Consider the following 24090-nt stretch of genomic DNA (forward strand, 5'->3'; position numbering starts at 1 on the left):
CAGAGTCCTTACTTAGCTTCCTCTTTCTGGTGCCTGCAGAGTCCCATCCTATTTGGATACCCAAAGACACCCTCCACCTAGCTCAGGTCTTTGAAGAAAACAGTGCAGGAAGAACATTGCTCTGAGTTTTATTTGCCTGTGCTACCAGCTCATTCTACAGACAAGTCAGTCACCAAGGATCATGCAGAATTCAGTTTCCCCTCTGTGTAATGGCTCAACTGGAGAAGACTTTGAAAGTTCCACATGCAATGACTTGGGTTCAAGCCCCCAGTCCCCACCTGCGGTGGGGGGAGAGCTTCATGAACAGTGAAGCAGTTCTGCTGAAAGTGTCTCTCTTTCTATCTCTGTCTCCCTCTTCCCTGTCAATTTCTTTTTCTATCAAAAAGAAAGGAGGGGAGAGAGACAGAGAGAGACAGAGAGAAAAAGCTACTCCCAGCCCTGGTCTTTCTCAGGCCCCAGACTAGAACCACAGCCTATCCCCACCTTCACCCCACATGCCCTCTCCATCCCTGCTCACCCTAATTTTTCATGTTGCCCTCCCTTACTTCCCTCTCCCCAGAACTTTAGAATCTGCTTCCTAGCAGCCTCTCGTCTCCCGGGCCTGCCCTCTCTTTGGGAACACTGACCCTTCCCTTCCTCCGCCAGTGCAGTGCCCAGAGTCCCCACATGGCCACCATCTGCAGGGAGCTTCAGCTGGAGGCTGCCCTCCCCCAGCATACAGAGCTGGTCTTCCCTCATCAGGGCCTCAAAAACATGCCCATATGCAGGTTTACAAGGCCCGCTTACATCTTTTTTAGAAGCAGAGAGAGAGTGAAAGAGACCACAGCACTAAAGCTTCCTTCAGTGCAGTGGGAGCCAGGACCCAACCTGGGTTGCACACATGGCAAAACAGCAAACTATTCAAGTGAGCTATTTCACTGTCCCCCTACTTTCATTTTAAAGACAATTTCCCCACCAAAAGAAAACTTTTTAACATTATCAAGTCCCAATTTACATTTTAGCACTGGTCTTGCTTGTCTGAGCTTTAGGCATCAGGACTTCTGAATTCCTCAGTCTCTCCAGGGGAAGGTTTGGTTTTTACTACCACCTACCTCCCCTTTATTGCACGGGGCTTTAGGGACCCTGGGAGCTTGGTTTGGCCTGGCCCAGCCTGGCCCCTCACATGGCTAGCAATCAGGCCAGGGTTATGGAGCAGTCACATGTCACTTTGAATGAGAAGCCTTGAACTGAGGCTGAGAAATAAAGTTGGGAAACAGCTTTGCCAGAGGCAATGGAACGCCCCTCCCCTCCTTTTTTTGGTGGGGGGTGAGGAGGGGGTTGCAGGTTGAGAAGGGAGGTTGGGGAAGGAGAAAAACCTCTATTGTCCAACTAACCTTCCATGATGCTGGAAAATTGAATTTATTTCCTGAGCAGTCTAGTGCAATTTCCCCTCGGTGGGGACAAGGCTGAGCTCCCCTCCCTGCTGCTCCAGCTTAAAGCTTCTGGTTCTTCTCCAAGGCAGGGACCCTGAGCTCTGGCCCTGCCAACAGCACCCCGCCCCCCAATTCCATCCAGCCCCAGGAGCCCACCCCTGCATGTGGAGAAGCTTTTTCCAGAGCTTCAAGTTTCCTTGATCTCACTCAGCAAACAGGGTTTGCCAGGCAGCTGTTTTCTGTCCCCCACCCACCCCAGCTCTCCATGCCTTCCCCCACCCCCACCCACCCCAGCTCTTTCCTTTGCTGTTAGACTCCAGAGCAAGGAGGCAGAGAGGTACAGCTGTGAAGCATTTGTTTTGGCTGCCAGGTTGGGGGGTGGGGAGCATCTGTAGTCGGGTAGCAGCTAGGTCCGAAATGATGAGAACCCTGGGCCCCAGCCCAGCCTCAGCCCAGACCTTCCACCCCAACCCCCACACATACACAGCTCTGACTTCTAAGGAGGCCAGAGGTGAGGACATCCTGAAGGCAGGACAGGAGGCCAGGTGATAGGTGTGGTCAGCCCCTACTTGACAACCTGCAGCTGAGCTGAGCTGCAGTGGGGACCAGAGGGTTCTGCTCCCACAAGAGGTTGTCATCAGGTAAGCCAACCCCCCTCCTCCACAAGTCTCACTGAAAGATTGTCCCCATTTGGCTACCACCCTTGGGGCTAGGAGAAGACTTCCCAGACCTCTGTCCAAGAGAGAAAAGAAGGTTTCTCTCCTCCAACCCAGCAAAGAGAAACCCTGCCTTGCCTCCACTTCCCCTTAGTGTACCCCCTCTCCCCTCCTGGGGAAGACATGGAGCTAGTGGGCTGTTGGGGCAGGGCTCAGGTCACAGCAGACCCATCTGGTTCTAATCAGACTAGCTTCCCAGATTGTAGACACATGAGTTAGAAATGGGGGGAAGGGGTGCAGCCTCATAGCATACCCCCAGAACTCCTCCCTCAGCCCCCAATTGGTTTCTTTTCATGACACCCCCCCCCCAAATGGGCCTCACAAGTCACTGCAAGATAAGGTAAGGCAGGGAAAACTTAGAGAGCCTACGCCTGCCTTTTCTTACCCAAAAGTCTAAACCCAGGTCCCTCTGTCAAGGGACCACATTTGCAGCCTGGGAAGTGGTTTAGTGGATAAAGTGTTGGATTCTCAAGCATGAGGTTCTGAGTTCTATTCCCAGCATTGCATGTGCCAGAGTGATCCTCTGATTCTCTCTCCCCAGTCCTCATTAATAAATAAATCTCTAAAAACCACAGAGGAGAAAAGGGATGATGAAAAGAAAGACATGGAAGGAAGAGACAGAGCAGAACCATCGAAGGTTCTAGAAACCCCCAGCTACCTGTTGTTACATCACTGCAAATTCAATAAACAGGAAATCCCAACAGTTGTTCAAGTATGCTGCCCATTGGTATTCTGAGGAATGTTCTAGATGGGAATTACACCCCGATTCCCCTTTTGACAGATGGGAAGACTGAGTCTTCAGGAATGGATGTCTTACTAGTCCAAACTCACCAGGTCTGCTTATTCCAGAATCCTGAACCAGAGGGCTACCATTTTCTCTTCCTGGTGGACTCCATGCCTTGACCAGGTACAAACCCAAGTCTGGAGAAATTTGTCCTCCTAGACTAGAGCCTGCTATGGTTCCTCAACACTCCCCTTGCCCAGTCCCCCACCACCTCCCACCCCTGTCTCCAGGCTCAGGAAGAAAGAACAGAAATTCCAGTATAAAACCACCTCCCTGATCTCAGGGCTTGGTGCCAGGATTCTAACCCCAGCTCTGGAGGGCCCTGGCAGCTGAGACTCAACTTCCCCATCAGTTAAAAAAAAAAAAAAAAAAAAAAAAAACCTGGGTTCTCTAAAACTGAGTCAAACAGTGAGTGATGCTGTGACACCCCCAACCCCCAACCAACCTTTCCTAAACAAACCTAGAGACTGCCCATTGGCTTGGGGGGGTCTATCAGAAGAGGGCTTTGGCCTCCCCAGTTTCAGAATTTAGAGCTGGCAAGCAAGCCCAAAGAAAGAGCCTCCCATCCTCCTCAGCCCTGGAAGTTGTTAATCTACAGCTCTCTGGGGGACTTCACTGCCGCCTCCTCTGAAAGCAATTTGTCATGCCCTGAATTAAGTGATTCTAACGAGGGTTTAATTTCAGTTTAATAGCTCTGTTTTTATGTGTAATTAAATACCAGTGCATGGTGAAAATATGTTGTTTGCACTTTAGGGACTGTGCAAGGGCTGGGGAAGCCAATTCTATTCCCAGACTCCACCACTCCCTCCCCCATACTGGTTAGGATTGTCCAGGTCCTGAAGGGGGTTGGGGACCTGGGGATTTGAGAGAGGGGGTCAGTGAGGGGATAGGTGGTCTTGATGGCGCCTGCTCACTAAGTCAAGCATGTTTCTAATTATCGAAGTACACACTCCCCCCTCCTTCTACTCCTGGACCCCAGCCCTTCCAACCTTCCCAGCCAGCCCAGCCCCCAGGGGGCCTCAGACAGAAGGAAGGTCACACTCACAGTGAGGAGCTAATTAGACCTGGAGCTGACTGCAAGGGTGTCCAGTCCCCCCTGGATGCCCAAAGTCTGCCTCATCTTCTCACTTGTGTTCATTATTCCCACGAACTCCCTCCTCATCCTTGAAAAGCTTCAACCCATTGACCTTCTGTCCTGACTCACATAGGGCCCCTTTGCTCCCCTCTTCTTTAGGGGGCCTCCAGTATACCAGCCCACCCACCCAGGTCCAGCCCACCACAGCATCTTGACTCTCTTCCAAGGTCAGAGGTCACATAGCCAGAAAGATCTGGAATGCACGGGGCATTTCGTTTTCTCCAGCTGCTATGTTTCAGGGTTGTTCACCACACACACACACACACACACACACACACATTTTCACAACTTTCTCCACACACCTCCACAGTGGGGAAAGCAGGGACCCCAAGTCCTGCACAGCCTATAGCACTCCTGAAGCAGCTTGGTGGTAGACTGGCCCAGAGGACGGAAGTCTTAAGACAAGTCTTGGAAGGAGTCGAAGAGACGGCAGGGACGAGAATCTCATAGGAGGAGAGGCCATGAGGCTGGGCCCACACTGAGATCCCCACCTGAATCCAATACTGGAATCAGTCCAGGTCTCTGTTTCTTCCCCCTATTCCCACCCTGCCTTCTTGCCAATGGAAAGCCCAACCCCCAACCCCCAGTAGACATCAGAGCCTGATCTCCACTAATGAGCTGGGAAATGGAAACCAAATGTTCTCTCAGTGCTTGCTGTAGATAGACAGGCACCAATGGGCTAGGAGATCCTGGGGGGAGAGGGGGTATGGGGGCTTGCACTTCACTCCCTACTCCAAGCCACAGCAGGGGAGAGCATTCCTTGGGGCCCACAGAGCACAGAACTCAAAAGGACTTTGGTTTTTCAGTTCCTCAAGGTATGGGACAGTGCCAGGACATGAGCCTGATCCCCCTTCCACCTCCTTCCTTCCATCTCTTCTAAGGATACGGGAGCCCAGGGGGAGTGAGGGATGAGGACCACTGACAGGTATTCACAGGCCCTGGCTGGGCCAGCAGCTCCTCTCTGGAGCCTGATCGCCCCACTGTGATACTGGTGATAGTGCATAGGACAGGTCACTTCTTCTGGCCTGGCAGTGGTGAAGGGTTGGCATGTTGACCTGGAGCTTTTAGTCCTTCCTGTTTGTTTTTGGTTTGGTTTTGCTTTGTTTTTTTTTTTTTTCCACCTAGTATCTGGTTCCCAGATTGGGGGGGGGGGTAGCTTCAGGGACTGGGAGCGGAGTGGGAGTAGTGTTCCTATGGGTGTGTAATTTCCCCTCCCAGAAGTATATGCCTCTGGTGTTGGACAGCACCCCCACAAACCCTGCCGTGGGGACACCGAAGGAGAAAGGGTCACTCACAGCTGGGAAGGGAGCACACACTCCGGACTTCCCATCCCCTCAGTCCTCACTGACACATGAGTGCAGACTAACCCTGCTACAAAAACACAGCACACCAAGGGGCTTCTTGCCTACACATGCCTAGTCCAGGTGTATGTGCCCAGTGAGAGCCACGGTCTCACATTTCAGCTATCAGTTTGTTATGGACACACACACATATGGCCAGACACGCAGCTGCTTCCCGAGCAGACCCTGGATTTCTGGAGGCTTACTACTGCCCAGAGTGCAAGGCCAGAGCATCTGGGCCAGGGGATTCAAAGGGGAAGGTACAAAAATACTACAAAGAAGGAGATCCTCTCACTACATTTGGCTTAAGGACCTTAAATTCCAGTCCGTACCCCCCACCTGCCATCCCAATAGGCAGGAAATCTATGAAGGGGAGTGGGCCAAGAGGCAGCATTTAATGTTCTTGTTCTTTACCTCCTGCCACTACAGGTGGCCCCACAGTGCCCTGGAGAAAGCAGATAACTGTGGGTGTAGCCAGCAGGACAGTCAGAGAGACAACACTACAGTCCCCAACTCAAGATGCAGAGGGTACAGGTGCCAACACACAAGGGGTCAGAGGAAAGGAGAGGCCTGGGAGGACCTCTGAATTGGCAAGGCAGACTAGAGAGGCAGCATAATTGTTATGCAAAAAAAGGCTTTCATGCCTGAGGCTCTGACGTTCCAGGCTGAATCTCCCAGACCACCGTAAGCCAGAGCTGAGCAGTGCTGTGTAAAAAAATTTAAATGATTAAATATATATATGATATATGCATACATGTATGTGTGTATGTATGTACGTATAGATGTATGTATACATACACACACACCGTTGATAAGAGGGGGCAAGGAGTCTAGGAGATGGCCAAGCAGGAAGGGGCTCCCCAGAGTGTTATAAACTCATTCTCCAGGCTGATTTCCACCCCAGGATAGGGCCCCTAAGCCAAGAGATAAGCAACATACACACACACACACACACACACACACACACACACACGCACACAGCATAGAGATGGAGAGATGGGAGCTGTACTGGGAGATAGCCAGGAACCTAGTCATATCTCGTGGGCAGAAATTAATTCTGGGGCTGGCACTGATAGTCCTAAATCTGGTGAATCAAGGACAGCAAGATTAAAGCTGTCTCACACTCCCCAGCCCCCTCAGAATCAAATCTCAACATAAGCCCCCCCAGCCAGCCAGTGGGCTGTCAGAGCTGTGGAATGTGTTGGAGAGTTCACCCCTTTCTCCCAGCTCCAGGGCCATTCTTCCCAACATGAAAAAGAGAAATCAGATGCAGATGCAAAACCCAATCTGCCTAGTGCCCTAGGAAATGCCCCCAGCTTCATTCCTCCCGCCCCCCCCCCCCCCATAGCTCTGGCCCAGCAGGGCTGTCCTTGCTTGCTCCCTCCCTTCAGAAGACAGTGTCTGCCTACCAGGAATCTGAACCCTGACAGCCTAGATTCTGGGGACAGGGCAGCCCCCCTACACCCTACACCCCTACCAGCCCCCCTACACCCCTACCCTACACCCCAAGAGACTACAGGGCAGGGGAAGATGTACTGGCTGGCCCTCTGCAGCCTTTGGACCTTGGAAAACAGGTCTGGGGGCTATGCAGTGCCTCCCCTCCCCATCTCCAATAGAGTTCTGTCCCTGGTAGTAAATAAATCAACCAAACACAACTAATTTTTTTGTTTGTTTTGTTAAAAAAAAATAATAAAAGACATCATGGCCAACTGGTAGGTTCCTCAATCTTCCATCCAGTCAAGCCAGAAAATGCCCAGGGGAGCTAGAGAGGAAAGTGTGGGGAGGGGCATGTAGGGGAAGATGTGCAGAGGGTCACAGGCGGTGAGCCACTGAAGGATGGTGAGCCCGGTGATTCTGTGGTGGTAGGAACCACAAACTGGGGAGGAAGCAGAATCTGTGGCAAGACACTCCCTCAGCCCCCAACAGGCAGGTCTTCTCCATCTGATAGGTGGGATCCAGCTGATCAGGATCAGGCATTCCCTCCCCACCACCCCAATCCTCTGACTGTCCCTCTTGACCCACCGCCACTCCCCCCATGAAGGAGTCTCAGAGGCCAGGAAACCAAACAGCCACCCAAAGATGGTTTTGTCTCTGCAGATTCTTCCTCCTGGAAAGACCTGGGGGTGGGGAGGGGGTAGAGTGCCTGGCAGGCCGAGCTTGGGGCGTGGGTCTGGGTTCTGCTGACCACTGAGCAACCTGCTCTTCCACACCTTCCCTACAGCCTCCACCCTCTGCCTAGATTGAGGGAAGGGACAGTGGTTATGGTACATGTCTACTTCGCCTCCTCTGATTCTGGAAATGGGACTGAGTCTCTTCCCCCACAGGCTGTGCTCACCGTAGAGGGGCTGGTCCCACAAGCCCAAACTAGAGGAAGTCAGATAAGAGCCCCTAGGGCTGGCATATAATATGTGGTCAATAAATGTCTGTAGATGAATGAATGAATCCAAGATTAATCTGGGAACACAACAGGGCTCCCCATTGCCACTTTTCAGTCCCTTCAGGCGATCAAAGCCCAAAGAGGACACTCCTAGGCTTTGGCTCACCCCAAGGGCATATCTATGCTCATAAACACACACAGGCACACACCCCAGGAAAACTTCTGGGCCTGAGGCAAAGCCAGGACTCAGACTCAGGCTCCAGACCAGCTCTACAGCCTCCAGGGGACGTGGTAGCAAGGGGCACTGAGCCCCCTGCCTACAGAAAGGGCTCACTCTCGGAAGCTGTCAGCCAACTGTTGGCAGTCCAGCTCCCCCTTTGGTTCCAGGCCCCCCTGAAGCTTCACTCCCGTCTTCCGGTCGACACACCAGCACTTTCCGCGCTGCCCATCCAGAGCTGGGTGGCACTGCCAAGACAAGGGCACAAGAGGTCAGTTCCCAGGCAGCCTGTCCCAAGCCACAACTCCAGTTCAGCCCCCAATTCTAATAGAGACTCCAAGATGGCCCCTGAGGGTGGAAGTTCATTCTTGAACAAGGGTCCTCTGAGCTCACTGGAACGCAGGGAATTTAGCCAAGAAGGAAAGATCCAGTGAGTTTTAACTTTTTTGTTGTCGCTGTTTATATAGAGACAGTGAGGCAGAGAGAGAGAAAGAGACCACAATACCGAAGTTTCCTTCAATGTGGTGGGAGCCAGGTTTAAACCTGGGTTGTGCACATGGCAAAGCACAGCACTATCCACGTGAGTTATTTTGCCATCCCACCAGTGAGTTTTGAAAAGAAGGATCTCAGAGCCAGGCAGTGCCACACCTGGTTGAGTGCACATGTTATAATGCACTAAGACCAGGGTTCAAATCTCTGATGCCCACCTGCAGGAAAGAAAGTTTCCTGAGTGGTGAAGCAGTGCTGTATGTCTCAGTCTCTCTCTCTCTCTCTCTCTCTCTCCCTCCTTATCTCCCGCTTCCCTCTGGATTTCTCTCAATCTTTACCAATAAATAAATAAGAAAAGGAAAGATCCTGAGAAGATTCTGAAGCCTACCCCAAGGTAGAGAGCAAGGGGACTGGACCCACGAGGCTTAATGGCTTAGCTGTATTACAAAGATTAGTGCCTCCACTGGAGATGTTTCAAGTGTCTATTCTGATTGGGTTGGGACTTTAAGATGGGCTTATGGTTAAGAGCAGGATCCAAGTTAAAGTTGGAATGGCATCAGGATAAGAGTTATAGCTGAGTTGGGAATTATAATTAAAACTTAAATTTTAGAGTAAGGGCTAAAGCCAAGATGCAAAATGGAATGAAGGTAAAGACAGAGGTGAAGGTCAGAATGGCTAAAGAAAACAATTGGGCTAAAGTCTGGAGTTTAAGTGGAAATGAGATGGTGTGGGGAGTAGGATGCAAAGGTGTATTTGAGAGTCAGAGATAATGAGTCAGAACTTTCAGTGGATAAAATCTGGGAAAAGTGTACAACACAAGAGTGAGACTTAATGTTAACTATAGAATTTAGTTTGAGCCAGGAGGTGGTACAGTACTAGACTTGCAGGCATACAGTCCTGAGTTCAATCCCTGGAATAGTATATGCCCACATGAGGCTCTGAGTCTCTCACTTTTTCCTCACTATCATTAATAAATAAGTTTCTTTAAAAAGAAGTAAACAGTCTCATAAGACTTTGTGAGAACTATGGTGGCTATCATTCAGAATTTTGCTGGTGGAACTATACCCTATAATCTATATAAACTATACCCTATAATCCTACCATCTTGTAAACCACTATTAATCACAATTTTTTTAAAATAATAATTAACAGGGAGTCAGGCAGTAGCACAGCAGGTTAAGCACAGGTGGCACAAAGCGTTAAGGACTGGCATAATGTTCTTGGTAAGAGCCCCTGGCTCCCCACCTGTAGAGGAGTCACTTCACAAGCAGTGAAGCAGGTCTGCAGGTGTCTATCTTTCTCTCCCCCTCTCTGTCTTCCCCTCCTCTCTCCATTTTTCTCTGTCCTATCCAGCAATGATAACATCAATAACAACAATAATAACTACAACAATAAAACAAGAGCAACAAAAGGAAATTAATTAAATAATTAAAATAATAATTATTATTAACAAGTATTTTTAAATAAAGATAATGTATCAATATTAGTTCCTCAATTATAATAAATGTGCCACACTAATGTAAGATGTGAATAGGGGAAACTATGTATTGAAGCAATGTGTGTGTGTGTAAATCTAAAACTGCCTTATAAAACAAAGTCTAAAGACAACAGTGAAATACCACTTCACCTTTGTGAGATGTAATGCATCACAAATAATAGCAACAACAAATGCTAGTGAGGTTATGGGGGCAAAGAAACCTTCCTGCATTGCTGGTGGGAATGTAAATTAGTCCAACCCCTGTAGAGAGCAGTCTGGAGAACTCTCAGAAGGCTAGAAGTGGACCTACCCTATGACCCTGCAATTCCTCTCCTGGGGGGTATATCCTAAGTAACCCAACACACCCATCCAAAAAGATCTGTGTGTACCTATGTTCATAGCAGCACAATTTGTAATAGCCAAAACCTGGAATCAACTCAGGTGTCTAACAACAGATGAGTGGTTGAGAAAATTGATATATATATCAACACACACACAATGGAATACTACTCAGGTATTTAAAATGATGAATTCACCTACTTCACCTAATATGGAGCTTGAAGGCATCATGTTAAGTGAGATATACCAGAAAGAGGATGAATATGAAATAATCTCACTCACAGATAGAAGTTGAGAAACAGGGAGTCAGCAGTAGCGCAGCAGGTTAAGCGCAGGTGGCACAAAGCACAAGGACCAGTGTAAGGATCCCGGTTTGAGCCCCCGGCTCCCCACCTACAGGGGAGTCACTTCACAGGTGGTGAAGCAGGTCTGCAGGTGTCTATCTTTCTCTCCCCTTCTCTGTCTTCCCCTCCTCTCTCCATTTCTCTCTATCCTATCTAACAACGACATCAACGACAATAATAACAACAATATAAAACAACAAGAGCAACAAAAAGGGAAAAATAAATATAAATAATAATAATAATAATTTAAAAAATAAGTTGAGAAACAAGAACAGAAGGGGAAACACAAAGCAGAACTTGGACTGGAGTTGGTATATTGCACCAAAGTAAAGGACTCTGGGGAAGGGGAGGCTTTCAGGTCCTGGTATACAATGGTGAAGGAGGACCTGGGAGGGGGCTTAGAGTGTTTTGCAGAAAATTGAGAAATTTTACACATGTACCAACAACTGTACTTACTGTTGACTGTAAATCATTAATCCCCCCCAATAAAAAAATTTAAGTCTATTAACTTCTTTTAATTAGGAAAAAGAAATTACTAATTGGGACAAAAGCCAAATCAGAACTGGGGTAAAGGCTGGAGATAAGTTTGGCGCTGGGTTTTGGGGGTGGTCCTCTGCTCTCCACTCGCTGCACAACACTTGAAGTCTCCTGAGGCCAGCCTGAGATGCACAAGCCCAGGGAAGCCTTTCTCCTCTATGCCAGGTCTCTGCTGGCCATGCAGCAGCCCACTTTGTAGAGCTGACCAGAGAGCAGACAGTGGAAGGAGATGTCTTTCCACATTCCAAAAGAAGCCAGATAAATGGAATTGGCATATTGCACCCAAGTAAAATACTCTGGGGTGGGTGGGTGGGGAGAATACAGGTCCATGAAGGATGATAAAGGACATAGTGGGGGTTGTATTGTTAAATGGGAAACTGGGGAATGATATGCATGTACAAACTATTGTATTTACTGTTGAATGTAAAACATTAATTATTGTATTTACTGTTGAATGTAAAACATTAATTAAGAAATAAATTTTTTTTAAAAAGCCAGATAAAGGAATCCAGGTCAAAGCACCCCAATGACCTGCCCAGATATGCCACCCATCCAACTGGTTCCAACTCTGGTGGACCAGAGGTAAGGCTGGATCAGATCAATTTGCTGAGCATTCTAACCTCCTGGAGGTTTATCAGATATTCCCAGGTTGTGAGAAATTATGGAAGTTTCTTCACTGATATCTTCCCTCCAGAGTTCATGTCTTCTCTACCCTTCCAGTACCCCAGCCCAGGTGGTCTGAGGAAAGGGGCAGACTAACAGTCCTCCTTACTCATGATCTGACCTCTTCATTCCCACATAAGGAGAACTACTCACAGCAGTATTAGGACAATATGGTTGATGAGAATGCTAAGTCTACATCACAGACAATCCAAAGGAAATGGAAATAGCTCCATGTTAGGAAAGGCAGGACAACTGGTCTACCAGTCACTATCTATGTGATTAGGATCACCCTTTCCCATCCCTGGTCTTCATTCTTCTCATTTCCAAAATAAGTGATGAGGTTGAATGAATTAAGTTTCTCAAACTAGGGAGGGCTAGGCAAGGGGGGTGGGTAGAAATTAGGGAGCTTTCCTCCTTCTGAGATCTCCATTCTGGAGATTTCTTCTGTGAAGAGGGCATGAATGAACCTAAGGCTGGAGGTTGGGCTGAACTGATAGAGACGGAGACCCACCTGCTTGGGGTGGAAGTTGCCATTTCGATCACAGTTGGGGATGGGGATGTTGTAGAGGTCCTCGTGCGTGCGGCTCTGTGAGGCGGCCAGCCGCTCCAAGGCCCGATGCAGCTCACTCTGGCAGGAACCCTGGGGCTGGAAGAGATAGAGGAATAGACTACTCAGTAGTAGGAAAAGAGGCAAGAGGAGCAGAATTCATGGCCCTAAAAGAAGGTTCAAGACCTGGAGACTGAGTAGGGCCTAGGGAAGGGAACACTTCAGGGGATACTGATGGGGACAGTAGATGGACAGTGAAGACAGGATCTTGAGCCAAAAAAAGGGGTAGAAAGTGAAGGGATTTTTGGATGGAAAGAGCTATGGAAACCTCTGGAGGACAGAAAGGGGGATGATGTCTAAGCAGGAGAACTAGATGAAATAATATAATTAACAACCTGCAAGAGCCAGGCACTGATCTATCAGAACCATTCATCAGAAAAGTCATTAGCCAGACACTGGAGCAGGGCTCCAAAGCCCCCTGCTACAACCAGCATTAGTCCTTTAGTTATTGAGAAAGGTTGAAGTGCGGAATCCAAGAGAAGGGCCAAGAAACACCAAAAGGCTTGGGACAACTACTATTTATCAAGCAGTGCAGATGTGTCAGTATTTAACTTATCACTTGAGCCAAACAAGTGATGTAGCTGATTAGCAGGAAAAGAACTAGAATTCGCTGGTTCCTAATGATGCCTAGTAGTTGTGACTTGCACAGAGTACTCATCCAAAGAGTGTTTAGTGAATAAAAACAGTCCAGACCTGCTGGTGGTGGTGGTGACAGGTGTAGAAGTGTATACGTGTGTGTGTGTGTGTGTGTGTGTGTGTGTGTGTGTGTGTGTGTGTGTGTGTCAAGTCCGAGGTCCTTACCACAGGTCGTATGTTCTCCCGGGTCCCTCCAATGACCTTCATCTTGCCCCCGTTGGCATTCCGGTCTCTAATTTTAGCAAGGTGCTTCTGCATGCATCTGTGGTCATTGGCGGTGCAGGGGTTAAAGCTGTTGTTGGGGTGGTCACCTTCATCCTTATCTGCAGCTGGGTGAGATGAGGGGTTGGCATGGGCAATGGGCAATGTGCAAGGCAAGATGCTTCCCACCTGCTTCCTTTTTCTTTCTTTTTTTTTTTAAATATTTATTTAATTTATTTATTCCCTTTTGTTGCCCTTGTTGTTTTATTGTTGTAGTTATTATTGTTGTTGTCGTTGTTGGATAGGACAGAGAGAAATGGAGAGAGGAGGGGAAGACAGAGAGGAGGAGAGAAAGATAGACACCTGCAGACCTGCTTCACCGCCTGTGAAGCGACTCCCCTGCAGGTGGGGAGCCGGGGTTCGAACCGGGATCCTTATGCTGGTCCTTGTGCTTTGCACCACCTGCGCTTAACCCGCTGCGCTACAGCCTGACTCCCTCTTTTTTTTTTTTTTTAAACGTATAAATGTGTATTTTTTTAACCAGAGCACTGCTCAACTCTGGCTTATGGTGGTGCTGGTGATCGAACCTGGGAACTCTGAGTCTGTTGCATAAACCACTGTGCTCTCTCTCTCCTCAACCTTTCTTTCTTTCTTTTTTTTTTTTTTTTTTTTTTGCCTCCAGGGTTATCACTGTGGCTCAGTGCCTGCACTATAAATCCACACCTCCTGGAGGCCATTTTTCCCTTGTTGCCCTTGTTGTTATTATTGTTATTATTGCCATTGCTGTTGCTGTTGGATAGGACAGAGACAAATCTAGAGAGGAGAAGACAGAAAAGGGAAGAGAAAGATAGACATCTGCAGACCTGCTTCACCGCCCATGAAGCGACCCCCCTGCAGGTGAGGAGCCAGGGGCTTGAAACGGGATCCTGAACGCCAGTCCTTGCACTTCACACCATGTGCACTTAACCCACTGCACTACCGCCTGGCCTCTCAACCTGCTTTCTTATTCTAGAAGATTCTCCAGTCTGGCTCTGGGGACGAGCAGGCAGCTAGAGGCAGGAAGAAATGAAAGCAGCACCCCTGCCTCCTCCCCAATTTCCTGGATCTCCTCAGGAAAATTTACTTGACACTCTTGCCTTGTCTCACCCCACCCAGTCCAGCCCTCAGGTGAGTCACCAGTTGGAGCTGCAAAGGCATCATCGGAAGAGGCCCCTGGGCCCTGCAGGGAGTTTTAAGGCAAAAAGGTTTCCACCACCACAACCAGATCTTATTCCCCTCTCCACTCAGCTTCTCCAACCACCCCCCTCTGTCTCCTCTCTTTTCCTGTCTCCTTTCGTGCTCTTTTCATCATCTGGCTGAGTCAGCCAGGGACCCCAAGGGCTGTTGGCTCTGCTGATCCTCTTCCAAATGGCTAGAACCAGAGTTTCCATGAGTGATGAGAAGACTGATCCCAATGCTCTCCCCATTGGTCAGACAGAAGAGAAGTGGGGGTGGTTTTCTATGCTTGTATGTGAGAGTATGCACTTGCACCCATGCATAACACAAAAAGAACACCCTCCCACACTCATGCAGGGACTCATGCCAAAGTCTCCCATCCATAGACTTCAAACCTCATCTAAAGCCCCTATCTGCTGCCCAAAGCCAGTATACTGGAGATCTAGAGAAGGGACTGGGGAAACTGAATCCATGCCCTCTTGTGTAATTTTCTAAAAACTCTATCCAGACCCTTTTCTTAAAAGTCCCATGTGGACATCCCCAACTGTGACTGCTGCTGCTCCCTCCAGGCAGCTGGAACCAGCCTGCAGGGCTGAGCTAGAGAAAAAGGCTCAAGGGCCTCGCCACAGGTCAGAGCCACCTCTGAAAGGCTTGGGCTTGGCACTGTGCTGTTGGCCTGCACACAAAGCCCCTGCCAGCACTCCAGATGTTGGCCGCCAGACAGAAGGTTACATCTGGTTTGCGTCAAACTTTTCCTGAGGAGTTAGCAGGTTCCTCCATGCATGGCAGAAGGCCCAGAGCTGTCTATGGGTCAAATGGTAATTTTTCTGCCTAGCCAAAATTAGTTGTGGAGTGAGCTCTCTTTATTTTCCTAGTTCTGGGAAGGGTGAGGGCAGGGGAAGCATGAGGAACCACACAAAGAGGATTCTATTTATTTATTTATTTTTCTCCAGAGCACTGCTCAGCTCTGGCTTATGGTGGTGCAGGAGATTGAACCTGGGACTTTGGAGCCTCAGGCATGAAAGTCTCTTTGCATAATCATTATGATATCTACCCCCACAGAGATTCTAGACCCTTAGAAAATCTGTCAAGATTTCACCTCTGTGGTCCAGAAAATGCTGCAGTGATAGGGTTTTGGACTTGCAAGTATGAGGTCCTGAGTTCAATCCCTGACATTACATATAGCCAAGCCAATATTCTGGCATATCTCCCTCTCTCTGCCCCCTGCCCTTCTTCTGTCTCCCTCTCTATCCCTCCTTTCTCTCTAGATCTCCTGAAATAACTAAATATATATATATATATATATATATGTATATATATATTAAAAGAAGTCTGTCAGATATAGAGGAAAAATAGAAAAAAAAATTTTAAAGACTCCACACTAAAGATTATTTACAAAATTGAGTCACCAAGGATGGGAGAGAAGGTTCTGGCTTATGTATAGGGCCAGGTTAGAAAAAGAAATCAAGGGAGTTGGGTGGTAGCACAGTGGGTTAAGCACATGTGGCACAAAGCGCAAGGACCGGCATAAGGATCCCAGTTCAAGCCCCCGGCTCCCCACCTGCAGGGGAGTCGCTTCACAGGTGGTGAAGCAGGTCTGTAGGTGTCTCTCTTTCTCTCCCCCTCTGTCTTCCCCTCCTTTCTCCATTTCTCTCTGTCCTATCTAACAATGATGACATCAATAACAACAACAATAATAAATACAACAACAATAAAAAATAGCAAGGGCAACAAAAGGGGAAAAAAGAAATCAAAGGGAAAGAACAAACGGAGTATGTATATGTGTATGTATATTATATGTATATTCTATTCTGTATATTTAACGTCCCAAGAAGACAATCCAGAAGAGTCGTCTGTCTCAGAGAGGACATCAAGTTCCTGAGGGCCAATTGAAAAGATGATGCTAGAGCAAGATCCTCAGTCAGGGTGGGTAGCAAAAGAACAGATGTACATATTTTTAGAAAGCTAGAGGAAATTCTCAACTGGTAGAGCATCAGACTTGCATGCCTAAAGCTCCTGGCTCAATCCCCAATGCTGAGTGGTGCTCTGTGCTCTGGTTTCTTCCCACGCCCCTCCAACCCCCCCCCCGGCCGTGTGTGTCCGTGTGTGTGTCCGTGTGTGTGTGTGTGTGTGTGTGTGTGTGTGTGTGTGTGTGTAGCTCTTCTTTTCCTCATGTGTAATAAGTGAAACAAACTTTTATAAATATAAATAAAACACTAGGACTGGGTCAAGGGCACCATAAGAAGGGCCTCTGCGGGAAACGGGCGGTAGCACAGCGGGTTAAGCACACATGGCACAAGCGCAAGTACCAGTGTAAAGATCCCAGTTCAAGCCCCTGGCTCCCCACCTGCAAGGGAGTCTCTTCACAAGCAGTGAAGCAGGTCTGCAGGTGGTGTCTCTCTTTCTCTCCCCCTCTGTCTTCCCCTCCTCTCTCCATTTCTCTCTGTCCTATTCAACAACGACAATAAAAACAAGGACAACAAAAAGGGAATAAATAAATATTAAGAAGAAGAAGGAGAAGGAGAAGGAGAAGGAGAAGGAGAAGGAGAAGGAGAAGGAGAAGGAGAAGGAGAAGGAGAAGGAGAAGAAGAAGAAGAAGAAGAAAAAGAAGAAGGGCACCGAAACTCAGGCACACGGGCGCCACCTTGAGCAGAGACACAAAATAGGATGGGACACCCTGACTGTACCCTGGCTTGTTGACTTTCCATTTAATCTATAACTTTTCCTTACTGGGTCTTGTTTCACTGGCAGATCCAGGACCCACCCCAGGACCCACCCCTTGACACTGTGTTTAGGATCATGAGGGTTATGGCCTTGGGCCTCTGGAACGTTTGACCTCTCTGTCTCCAAAACTAGCAGAATCCTTGCTACTTCCCTGATCATGCAGGAGTCTCCATCACTGGCTGCTTTCGTAGGGGATGCTCTGTGGAAGACCCCAACCTCCCTGTACCACCCTGTGCAAGAGGAAAGTCAGACCAAGTCTGCTGAAGGTCTTATCTGCCAAGAAAGATCTGAGATGTGGGGTTTCCAAGGGAGCTCAGATCATCCCCTCCAGCCCCTGCCTGTAACAAGGCCACTGACACCCAGTCACAGAAAAAAACCTTGGTCTCTGCCCCAACAACCAAGGAAGGGAATGTACCCAGACAGAGAAGAGGCTTCGCACCTTTTGTCACCACCGGGTACAAAGTTCATGGTCAAAATGAAAGGATTTCCTCTTACTTTTGTAATCTGGCTTCATCCCTAAAATTTCTCCTCAATTCCAGCCCTTGCCCCTGTCAAGACACCCTGAGTGAGGCTGTGAGGTGGGGGGCCACCCAGCCACCTAGAAACAGATGTGTTAGCTATAGCCACCTGGTGGGTGACCTTTCCCTTCCTTTGGACTTTGGCTGGAAAAGCCAGGAATACCCATGCCGGGTACCAGGACTTGTTTCTATTTTCTAATTTAATTTTATTTTTATCTTTATTTACTTATTGGATAGAGAGAGCCAGAAATTGAGAGGGAAGGAAGAGATAGAGAGGGAGAGAGACAGGGGCCAGGTGGTGGTGCACCTGGTTAAGTGCACACATTACAGTGCATCAGGACCCAAGTTTAAGCCTCTGGTCCCCACCTGCAGGGGAAAGTTTCACAAGTGCTGAAGTAGAGCTGCAGATGTCTCTCTGTCTCTCTACCTATCTCCCCCTCCCCTCTCAATTTCTCTGTCTCTATCCAATAATAAACAAAAATTAAAAAAAAAAAAGAGAGAGGGAGGGAGAGACAGAGTCACCTACAGCACCGCTTCACCACTCATAAGGCTTTCCCCCTGCAGCTGGGGACCAGGGACTTGAACCCTGGTCCTTGTGCATTTTAACATGTGCACCACCCGGCCCCCTTGTTTCTGTTTTCTATGTTTGTTTTGCTCAGCTGTGGCTTCTGGTGGTGCTGGGAACTGAACCTGGGACCCCAGAGCCTCAAGCTTGAAAGTCTTTTGCATAACCATAATGCTGCCTTCCCAGCCCAGGCCTGTCTTTTGAGGCTTAGCTAAGGGCCGCTGTACTCACACCAATCATAGTGCCACACATTGGACCAGCCTCTGAATCAAGAGTCAAAGAAGGACAGCTGGCCAAGCCTTCCCAGGTTTCATAGCAGTGAAAGGGAACCCAAATCCACTCTACCCTCCTCAACTCCTCCATTCCTCTGAATGCCACCCCCCAGCTTTGTCATTTACCCCACTGTTCCCTAACATCCCAGCATCAGAAGAGAATTTCTAATTCAGCCAGAGTCCTCTCAGCTGCTTCTTCACAGCCATCCTTGTTATGGCTCCACACCAGACACTCCAGTCCTGCGAGGCAGAAGCTATTGCCATCACCCACTTACAGCCAAGGAAATGAAGGAGAGTGGGGTAAAGGAGGAGGAGAGAATTTCTCTCTGGCTGTTACGTCTTTAAATAGACAGACTCCTGAAACCCGAAGCAGCAGGCACTGATAATCCTAGTCCTGCCAATACCAGAGGAAAAAAACTGTTAAGTGGCAATGCTCCTCCTTCCCCTGAGACAGAAAATTTCGGGGAAGGTGCTGTTCCCATGGCATGACTAGATTCCGAGTACTGAAACAAGGGGGACAATATTTGCTGCATTGACTAAATATTAACCCAGCCTGCATGTTCCCTAACCTTGTCCCAGAGAGACCCAGAGCAGTTTAGGAACTCCCCAGTCCAAATGCTGATGTTCCTGCCTCCCACTCCCGTGTCCAGGGGCAGTAATCTGTCTGGTGTAGCACTATGGATTGCAGACACACAAACCTCCCAGCCCAATCCTACTTCTAGTGGCCTCAGCGGAATTAATCCACAGCCTTTTCTGGCTCTGACTAAACTAGGACAAAAAGGCTGGTCAAAGGAGTGGGGAACAGGGCTGAAGATGAAAGAGGGAAATCTACTCCTGGAGAAAATAACAGGCAGCTGGACCACACACAGCTGCCCGCCCTCCCTTCACCCCCACCGAAGTCACCTGCAGAAGATTAGTTCCAAGAAGGAAAGGAAAAAGGAAAAAAAAGAAAGAAAGAAAGAAACCTCATTCCTCTGCCAGACCGTTCTCTAAGCAAGAGAACTCAAGCTTTGAGACCTAGGAGAGACAGTGATTTATTAATAGTGGAAGGCTGGAGAGAACAGCAATGATCAGGACCAAGTGTTGGTCATGTGATCTCACCAGAGACTCTGAAGAACAGCTGCATGGGCACCTTTCATGTAGCACATGTGGCCTAGGCCACAGCAGGCATGGACACAATTGGCCAAGCAGGTACCTAGGGCCCCCTGGATCCTCCAGGCTTCCCTAATCCCCTTGCAGATATCAGCTTGCACTGCAGAGGTTGGGGAAGGCAGCCAGGAGGGAAGGGGAAGGCGAAAGGGAAGGGGTATCAGAGACTTCAGTCTGTTATTTACAAGTTTCTTTTGAAGGCTGTTTGCATGATGTCCACAGGACAATGCCCCAAAAAAGCTTCTGGGGAACAGATCGTTCTGCATTACAGGATAAGATACTCCTCCCAGGAAGAAAGAAAGGGATGCCCAAGACCCTCTGAGTATTCTTCTGTTACCCCCCCTGCCCCCCATTGAAGGGAATGAGAGAGAAAAAGGCTAGCAGTCGCCCCAATCTGGTGTCAGATCCTTACTGGCTGGCAGAGGATGGAGAAACAAAGCAAAAGTAGTGCCATAATGCCCATGAAGCCCAAGGGCTCATTCCCAGGCTGGTCTGGGACCAAACTCCTTCTCTGCCACTGGTTCTGGCATCTTTGACCCAGGAGCAGAGACTTACTCTCCCCAGGACCATTCCTTCCCAGATGTGCTAGGTGCCAGGCTGGCATTTTTCCTAGAATGCTTTCTGCTGACCCATCTCTCACTGCCCAGGAGCAGGAAGGGCAGAGAGGCCCCAGACCCAGACCCCTAGGGTCCACCTCCTTCCTGTTTTCCCTGCATCCTGCTCTCCTTCAGCTCACCAGCTAGAGGATTGAGGAAGTGAAGCAGTCTGGGACCCAGAGCAGGAAGCTTGGGGCCAGAGTCCCGGCATCCGGGCTGCAACAATGGAAGCTTCAAGCACCAGGAAAACAAATATAGACAGGCACAGGGGAGAGCAACAGATACAGAAAGGCAGACACACACACACACACACACACACACACACACCAAAAAAAAAAAAAAATTCAAAGGTAACAAAGGGAGAAACCACAAATAGAGATAAAGTTAAACCAATGCCAGAGATGAGGAAAGGACACTAGAAAAAGAGTGAGATGAAAGTGAGACAAGACAGGGAACAGAAACAACAACAACAAAAAAAAGAAGTGAGATACAGAAGAAAGAAACTGATATGATCATAGGCAGAAAGTAATGAGGAAAGGAGAACACTGTTAGCGAAACTAGAGGTGGAAAGACTCATCAGGAAAGAACAAAAGAATAAGAGAACAAAGAAAGGAGACTGAGAAACTTTCTAAGGAGAAACCAAGAACCACACCAAGAAATGGAAAAAGTGTAAAGAAAAGTTTAGAATAATTGATCTTCTCTGTCTTTCTCTGTCAATCTCTCTCTTTCTCCTGTTCTCTAGGCCATGTTTTACACCCACTGAGTTTCCGCATCCTGGACTGGAAGCCAAGACGTGCATTTCTTCTGCCACCTGGAATGGCACCTGGCAGGAGAAAGGAGTTAAGTGCCCACGTATGAAGACAGGAGAAGGTGCCCAGATCTGACTGAACCCTCTGACTTCCCCAATCTCTCTAGAAGCTGGGGTTCTGGGGAAAAGTAACTCTGATGCCCACACTCCCTCCAGCTTGCATGCTTCCATCCCATCTCGATGTCAAAAGACCAGGTGCTGGCTTCTCAGACATCCGGGGTTTCAGCAGTAGCCAGGGTATGAAGAGGTCCTGATTAGGAATAAAAAGACAGATGGGTGGGAGTAGATAGCATAATGGTTATGCAAAGAGACTCTCAAGCCTGAGGCTCCAAGGTCCCCAGGTCCAGTTCCCCCACACCACCATAAACCAGAGCTGAGCAGTGCTTTGGTAAAAGAAAAAAAGGGAAGAGGGAATAAAAAGAGATTAATACCACCCCCAACCCCTTTCTTATAGTCTGCGGGCTAGAAAAGGTCACTGAATAGTCCTCTCTTGTAACAACAAGAGACTGCAAGAGATTCTACTAAGGCTGCTTTTCCCAAATAGGCAATGTTAGGTGTGAGACCCGAGGGAAGGGTCAGATTCCTCCTGGATGGTAGCAACAGGCAGCTAGGGACTCCACAGCAGTTTCCTAGGCTGAGCCTGACCCATGTCGGCCGGGCCCTGCCACGTACCTGTCTTCTCAATTTGCGGGGAGATTTGCAAGGACCTGCTCAGCCAGCTGGAATGGGGAAGGGAGTTCTGAAAGGAGGGGGTAGGGGGCGCAGGAGGAAGACCGTGCCAGGCAGGGGCACCTTACCAGAGGGCTGCTGGCTTTCCTGGATGACCTCGACCTCCGCCAGCTCCATGCACACGCCTTGCCCCTGCATCAGCGACTGCAGGGGTCTCTCCACCCCCCGGGGAGGGTAGCAGCGCAGGCCGGAGCCGCAGCGGGGCACGTACACTCCACACGGCATGCCCTTAGCCTGGGCGCAAGTGGCGCAACAGCCGCAGCCGGGCTCCCGCACCAGCTCCTCGCAGCCCACGGGGGGGCGGCAGCGCGCCAGCTTCTCCTCGGTGCAAGGCGGGCAGTGGATGGCTTCGTCGGCCAGGCTCGGCCCCGGCCCGGCGGCCAGCAGCAGCGCGGCCACGAGACAGAGGGGCAGCATGTCCGGACGAGGACGGGGCGCGGGGTGCGGGCGGGCAGGCAGCTGGGGGCACGCGGCCGCGGCGCCTGGAGCGCCTGGAGGACCCGAAGAGCCGGAGGGCGCTGGGAGACGGGGCGGCCCGGCCGGCCGACAGAAACCGAGCCTGGGAAGTTAGCAGGCGGGCTGGAGCGGAGCGAGCCTGGCCGCCGGGGTGCTACGCCGCATCCTCCGCCCGGCCCAGGCGGAGAGAGGGAGGGAAGCGGGCGGGCGGGTGCGCGGGCCGGCGGGGGGCTGGGGGTGAGCGGCTGCGAAGGACCCGCTCCCCAGACTTTATAGCGGCCCCTGGCCACTCCCCCAGCGCCGTCCGCGAGGTGGGGGAAGGGGCGCCAGGCGAGGCGGCCGGAGGGGGAGGGGGCCGTCTATAACATCTGAAAGTCCTTATTGCCCAAGAAGGAAACGGCGCAGTTTGAAAGCCCTGGCAGGCGCTGCCGCGAGCGCCCTAAACCGAGCCCGGGAGGGAACTCGGGGAGAGGGAAACTGAGGGCGAGTCCTTGGCCCCCTCCCAAGAGACCTTGGAGGACCGTTCCCTGGCCCCACCGAGGTTCCCCGCAGTGTACCCCTCACCGCCACGCTCCGAGCCCCGGCTTCCCGCTCCGCTAGTTCGCTCTCTCTGACCCGAGTCCTTCCCGCCTCCGACCAATGCGCCAGTCTCCCCCGCGGGGGACTGAGTCGGGTGAGGTGTGGAAGGGGCTCCCAGCACCCGAGGCGTCCAGAATGTTAAGAGACTCTCTTCCCACTTGCCTTTTCCAACTCCCCTCTGTCCCCAATCTATCCGAGGTTCTTTTGGGACCATCGGCCCAACTCCCCGGGAGGGAGGTAACAAGCCTCTTCCCTTTCCTGGAAGTGTGCTTCTATTGCCCAGACCTGCTCAGCTGGGGAGGCTGCCACTCTGTTTGCAATGCACAACTCCAGGGAGCACCATTTCTCCTGTGATCGGGGCGAGTTTGAGGGCTGGTGGCACACTTTTCCGAAAATGGCAGTCAGAGGTTTTGAGGAAACGTTGCCTTTATCTAATTCTCCCAGGGTTGCTGTCAGGGCTGGCTAGGCTTGGCCTCTGAGGAGTCAGTGCCTGTACCCTTTGCCCCAATCTTGCTGGGATTGGGAAGGGACCTGGGGTAGCATTCTCAGCAGGAACCCATCTGCTAGATCCTCCCGTCAGATAGTGCTGATGTTCGCCCATCCTCTCCAGAAAGGCTCTGCTGTGTTGGGCCTGGTTTCAGGTAAGGTTGCCTGTCCAGGTATAGCACCCGCTATGGATTTTTTTTTTTTCTTTAACTTGGTCTAGACAGCTTGCAGAGAAGCCAAACTGAAGTCCAGAATAAAAACTTTCTGCCTGCAGAGAGGTCCTTCAACCTCAAGAATTGGGTTCCCCTCTACTTTCTGCAAGGGCAGGCTGTTCAAGGTGTTAGACTAGAGTGTGGGACAGAACCAAAAAGTTGCAAACTGACGGCACCTACTGGTAGCCATCAAGACTGCAGAGGACTGGTGAGGCAGGACCAGGAACAAAATTTTGGGGTTCTCCATGCCATCTCACACATCATCAGAGGGTTCTTCTGCCCCATCTGCATGCAGAAGAGCAAAAAGCCAGTTCCTCAAGTCTCTGGAGAAGCTCAACCTGTCTTTGATTCATAAAACTGCCCCCACCACTATGTCCTTTCATCATCAATTGTTTTAGCTAATGGATGTGTGGGAGCATGACACTATGTAGTAGTATTTCCACTAGGGCTACAGTTCTGGGGCCGGGTCATGGTGCACCTAGTAAGGTGTACACACGACCACTATGG

The 24090-nt window shown here is 49.8% G+C and overlaps 1 protein-coding gene across 1 annotated transcript; it reads right to left on the reverse strand.

Annotated features, from left to right (window-relative positions):
* Positions 1-7043: 7043 nt before the first annotated feature.
* On the reverse strand, positions 7044-22939 carry IGFBP4 (insulin like growth factor binding protein 4). Its single transcript, XM_016191673.2, has 4 exons — positions 21919-22939; positions 13239-13402; positions 12342-12476; positions 7044-8229 (listed from the first exon to the last, which is right to left on the reverse strand). The coding sequence occupies exons 1-4, from the start codon at positions 22265-22267 to the stop codon at positions 8095-8097; spliced, it is 783 nt and encodes a 260-aa protein (XP_016047159.1). The 5' UTR covers positions 22268-22939; the 3' UTR covers positions 7044-8094.
* Positions 22940-24090: the final 1151 nt, after the last annotated feature.

This window comes from Erinaceus europaeus, chromosome 12, assembly GCF_950295315.1.
Source record: "Erinaceus europaeus chromosome 12, mEriEur2.1, whole genome shotgun sequence".
Lineage (NCBI taxonomy): Eukaryota > Metazoa > Chordata > Mammalia > Eulipotyphla > Erinaceidae > Erinaceus > Erinaceus europaeus.

Bases quoted from the DNA above. Each gene is read 5' to 3' on its own strand.
- IGFBP4 (XM_016191673.2), bottom strand. From the start codon at position 22,267: ATGCTGCCCCTCTGTCTCGTGGCCGCGCTGCTGCTGGCCGCCGGGCCG. The intron at 13,403-21,918 runs GTAAGGTGCCCC...CATCTCACCCAG, and splicing joins GGAAAGCCAGCAGCCCTCTG to CTGCAGATAAGGATGAAGGT. The intron at 8,230-12,341 runs GTGGGTCTCCGT...TTGTCTTGGCAG, and splicing joins GCAACTTCCACCCCAAGCAG to TGCCACCCAGCTCTGGATGG.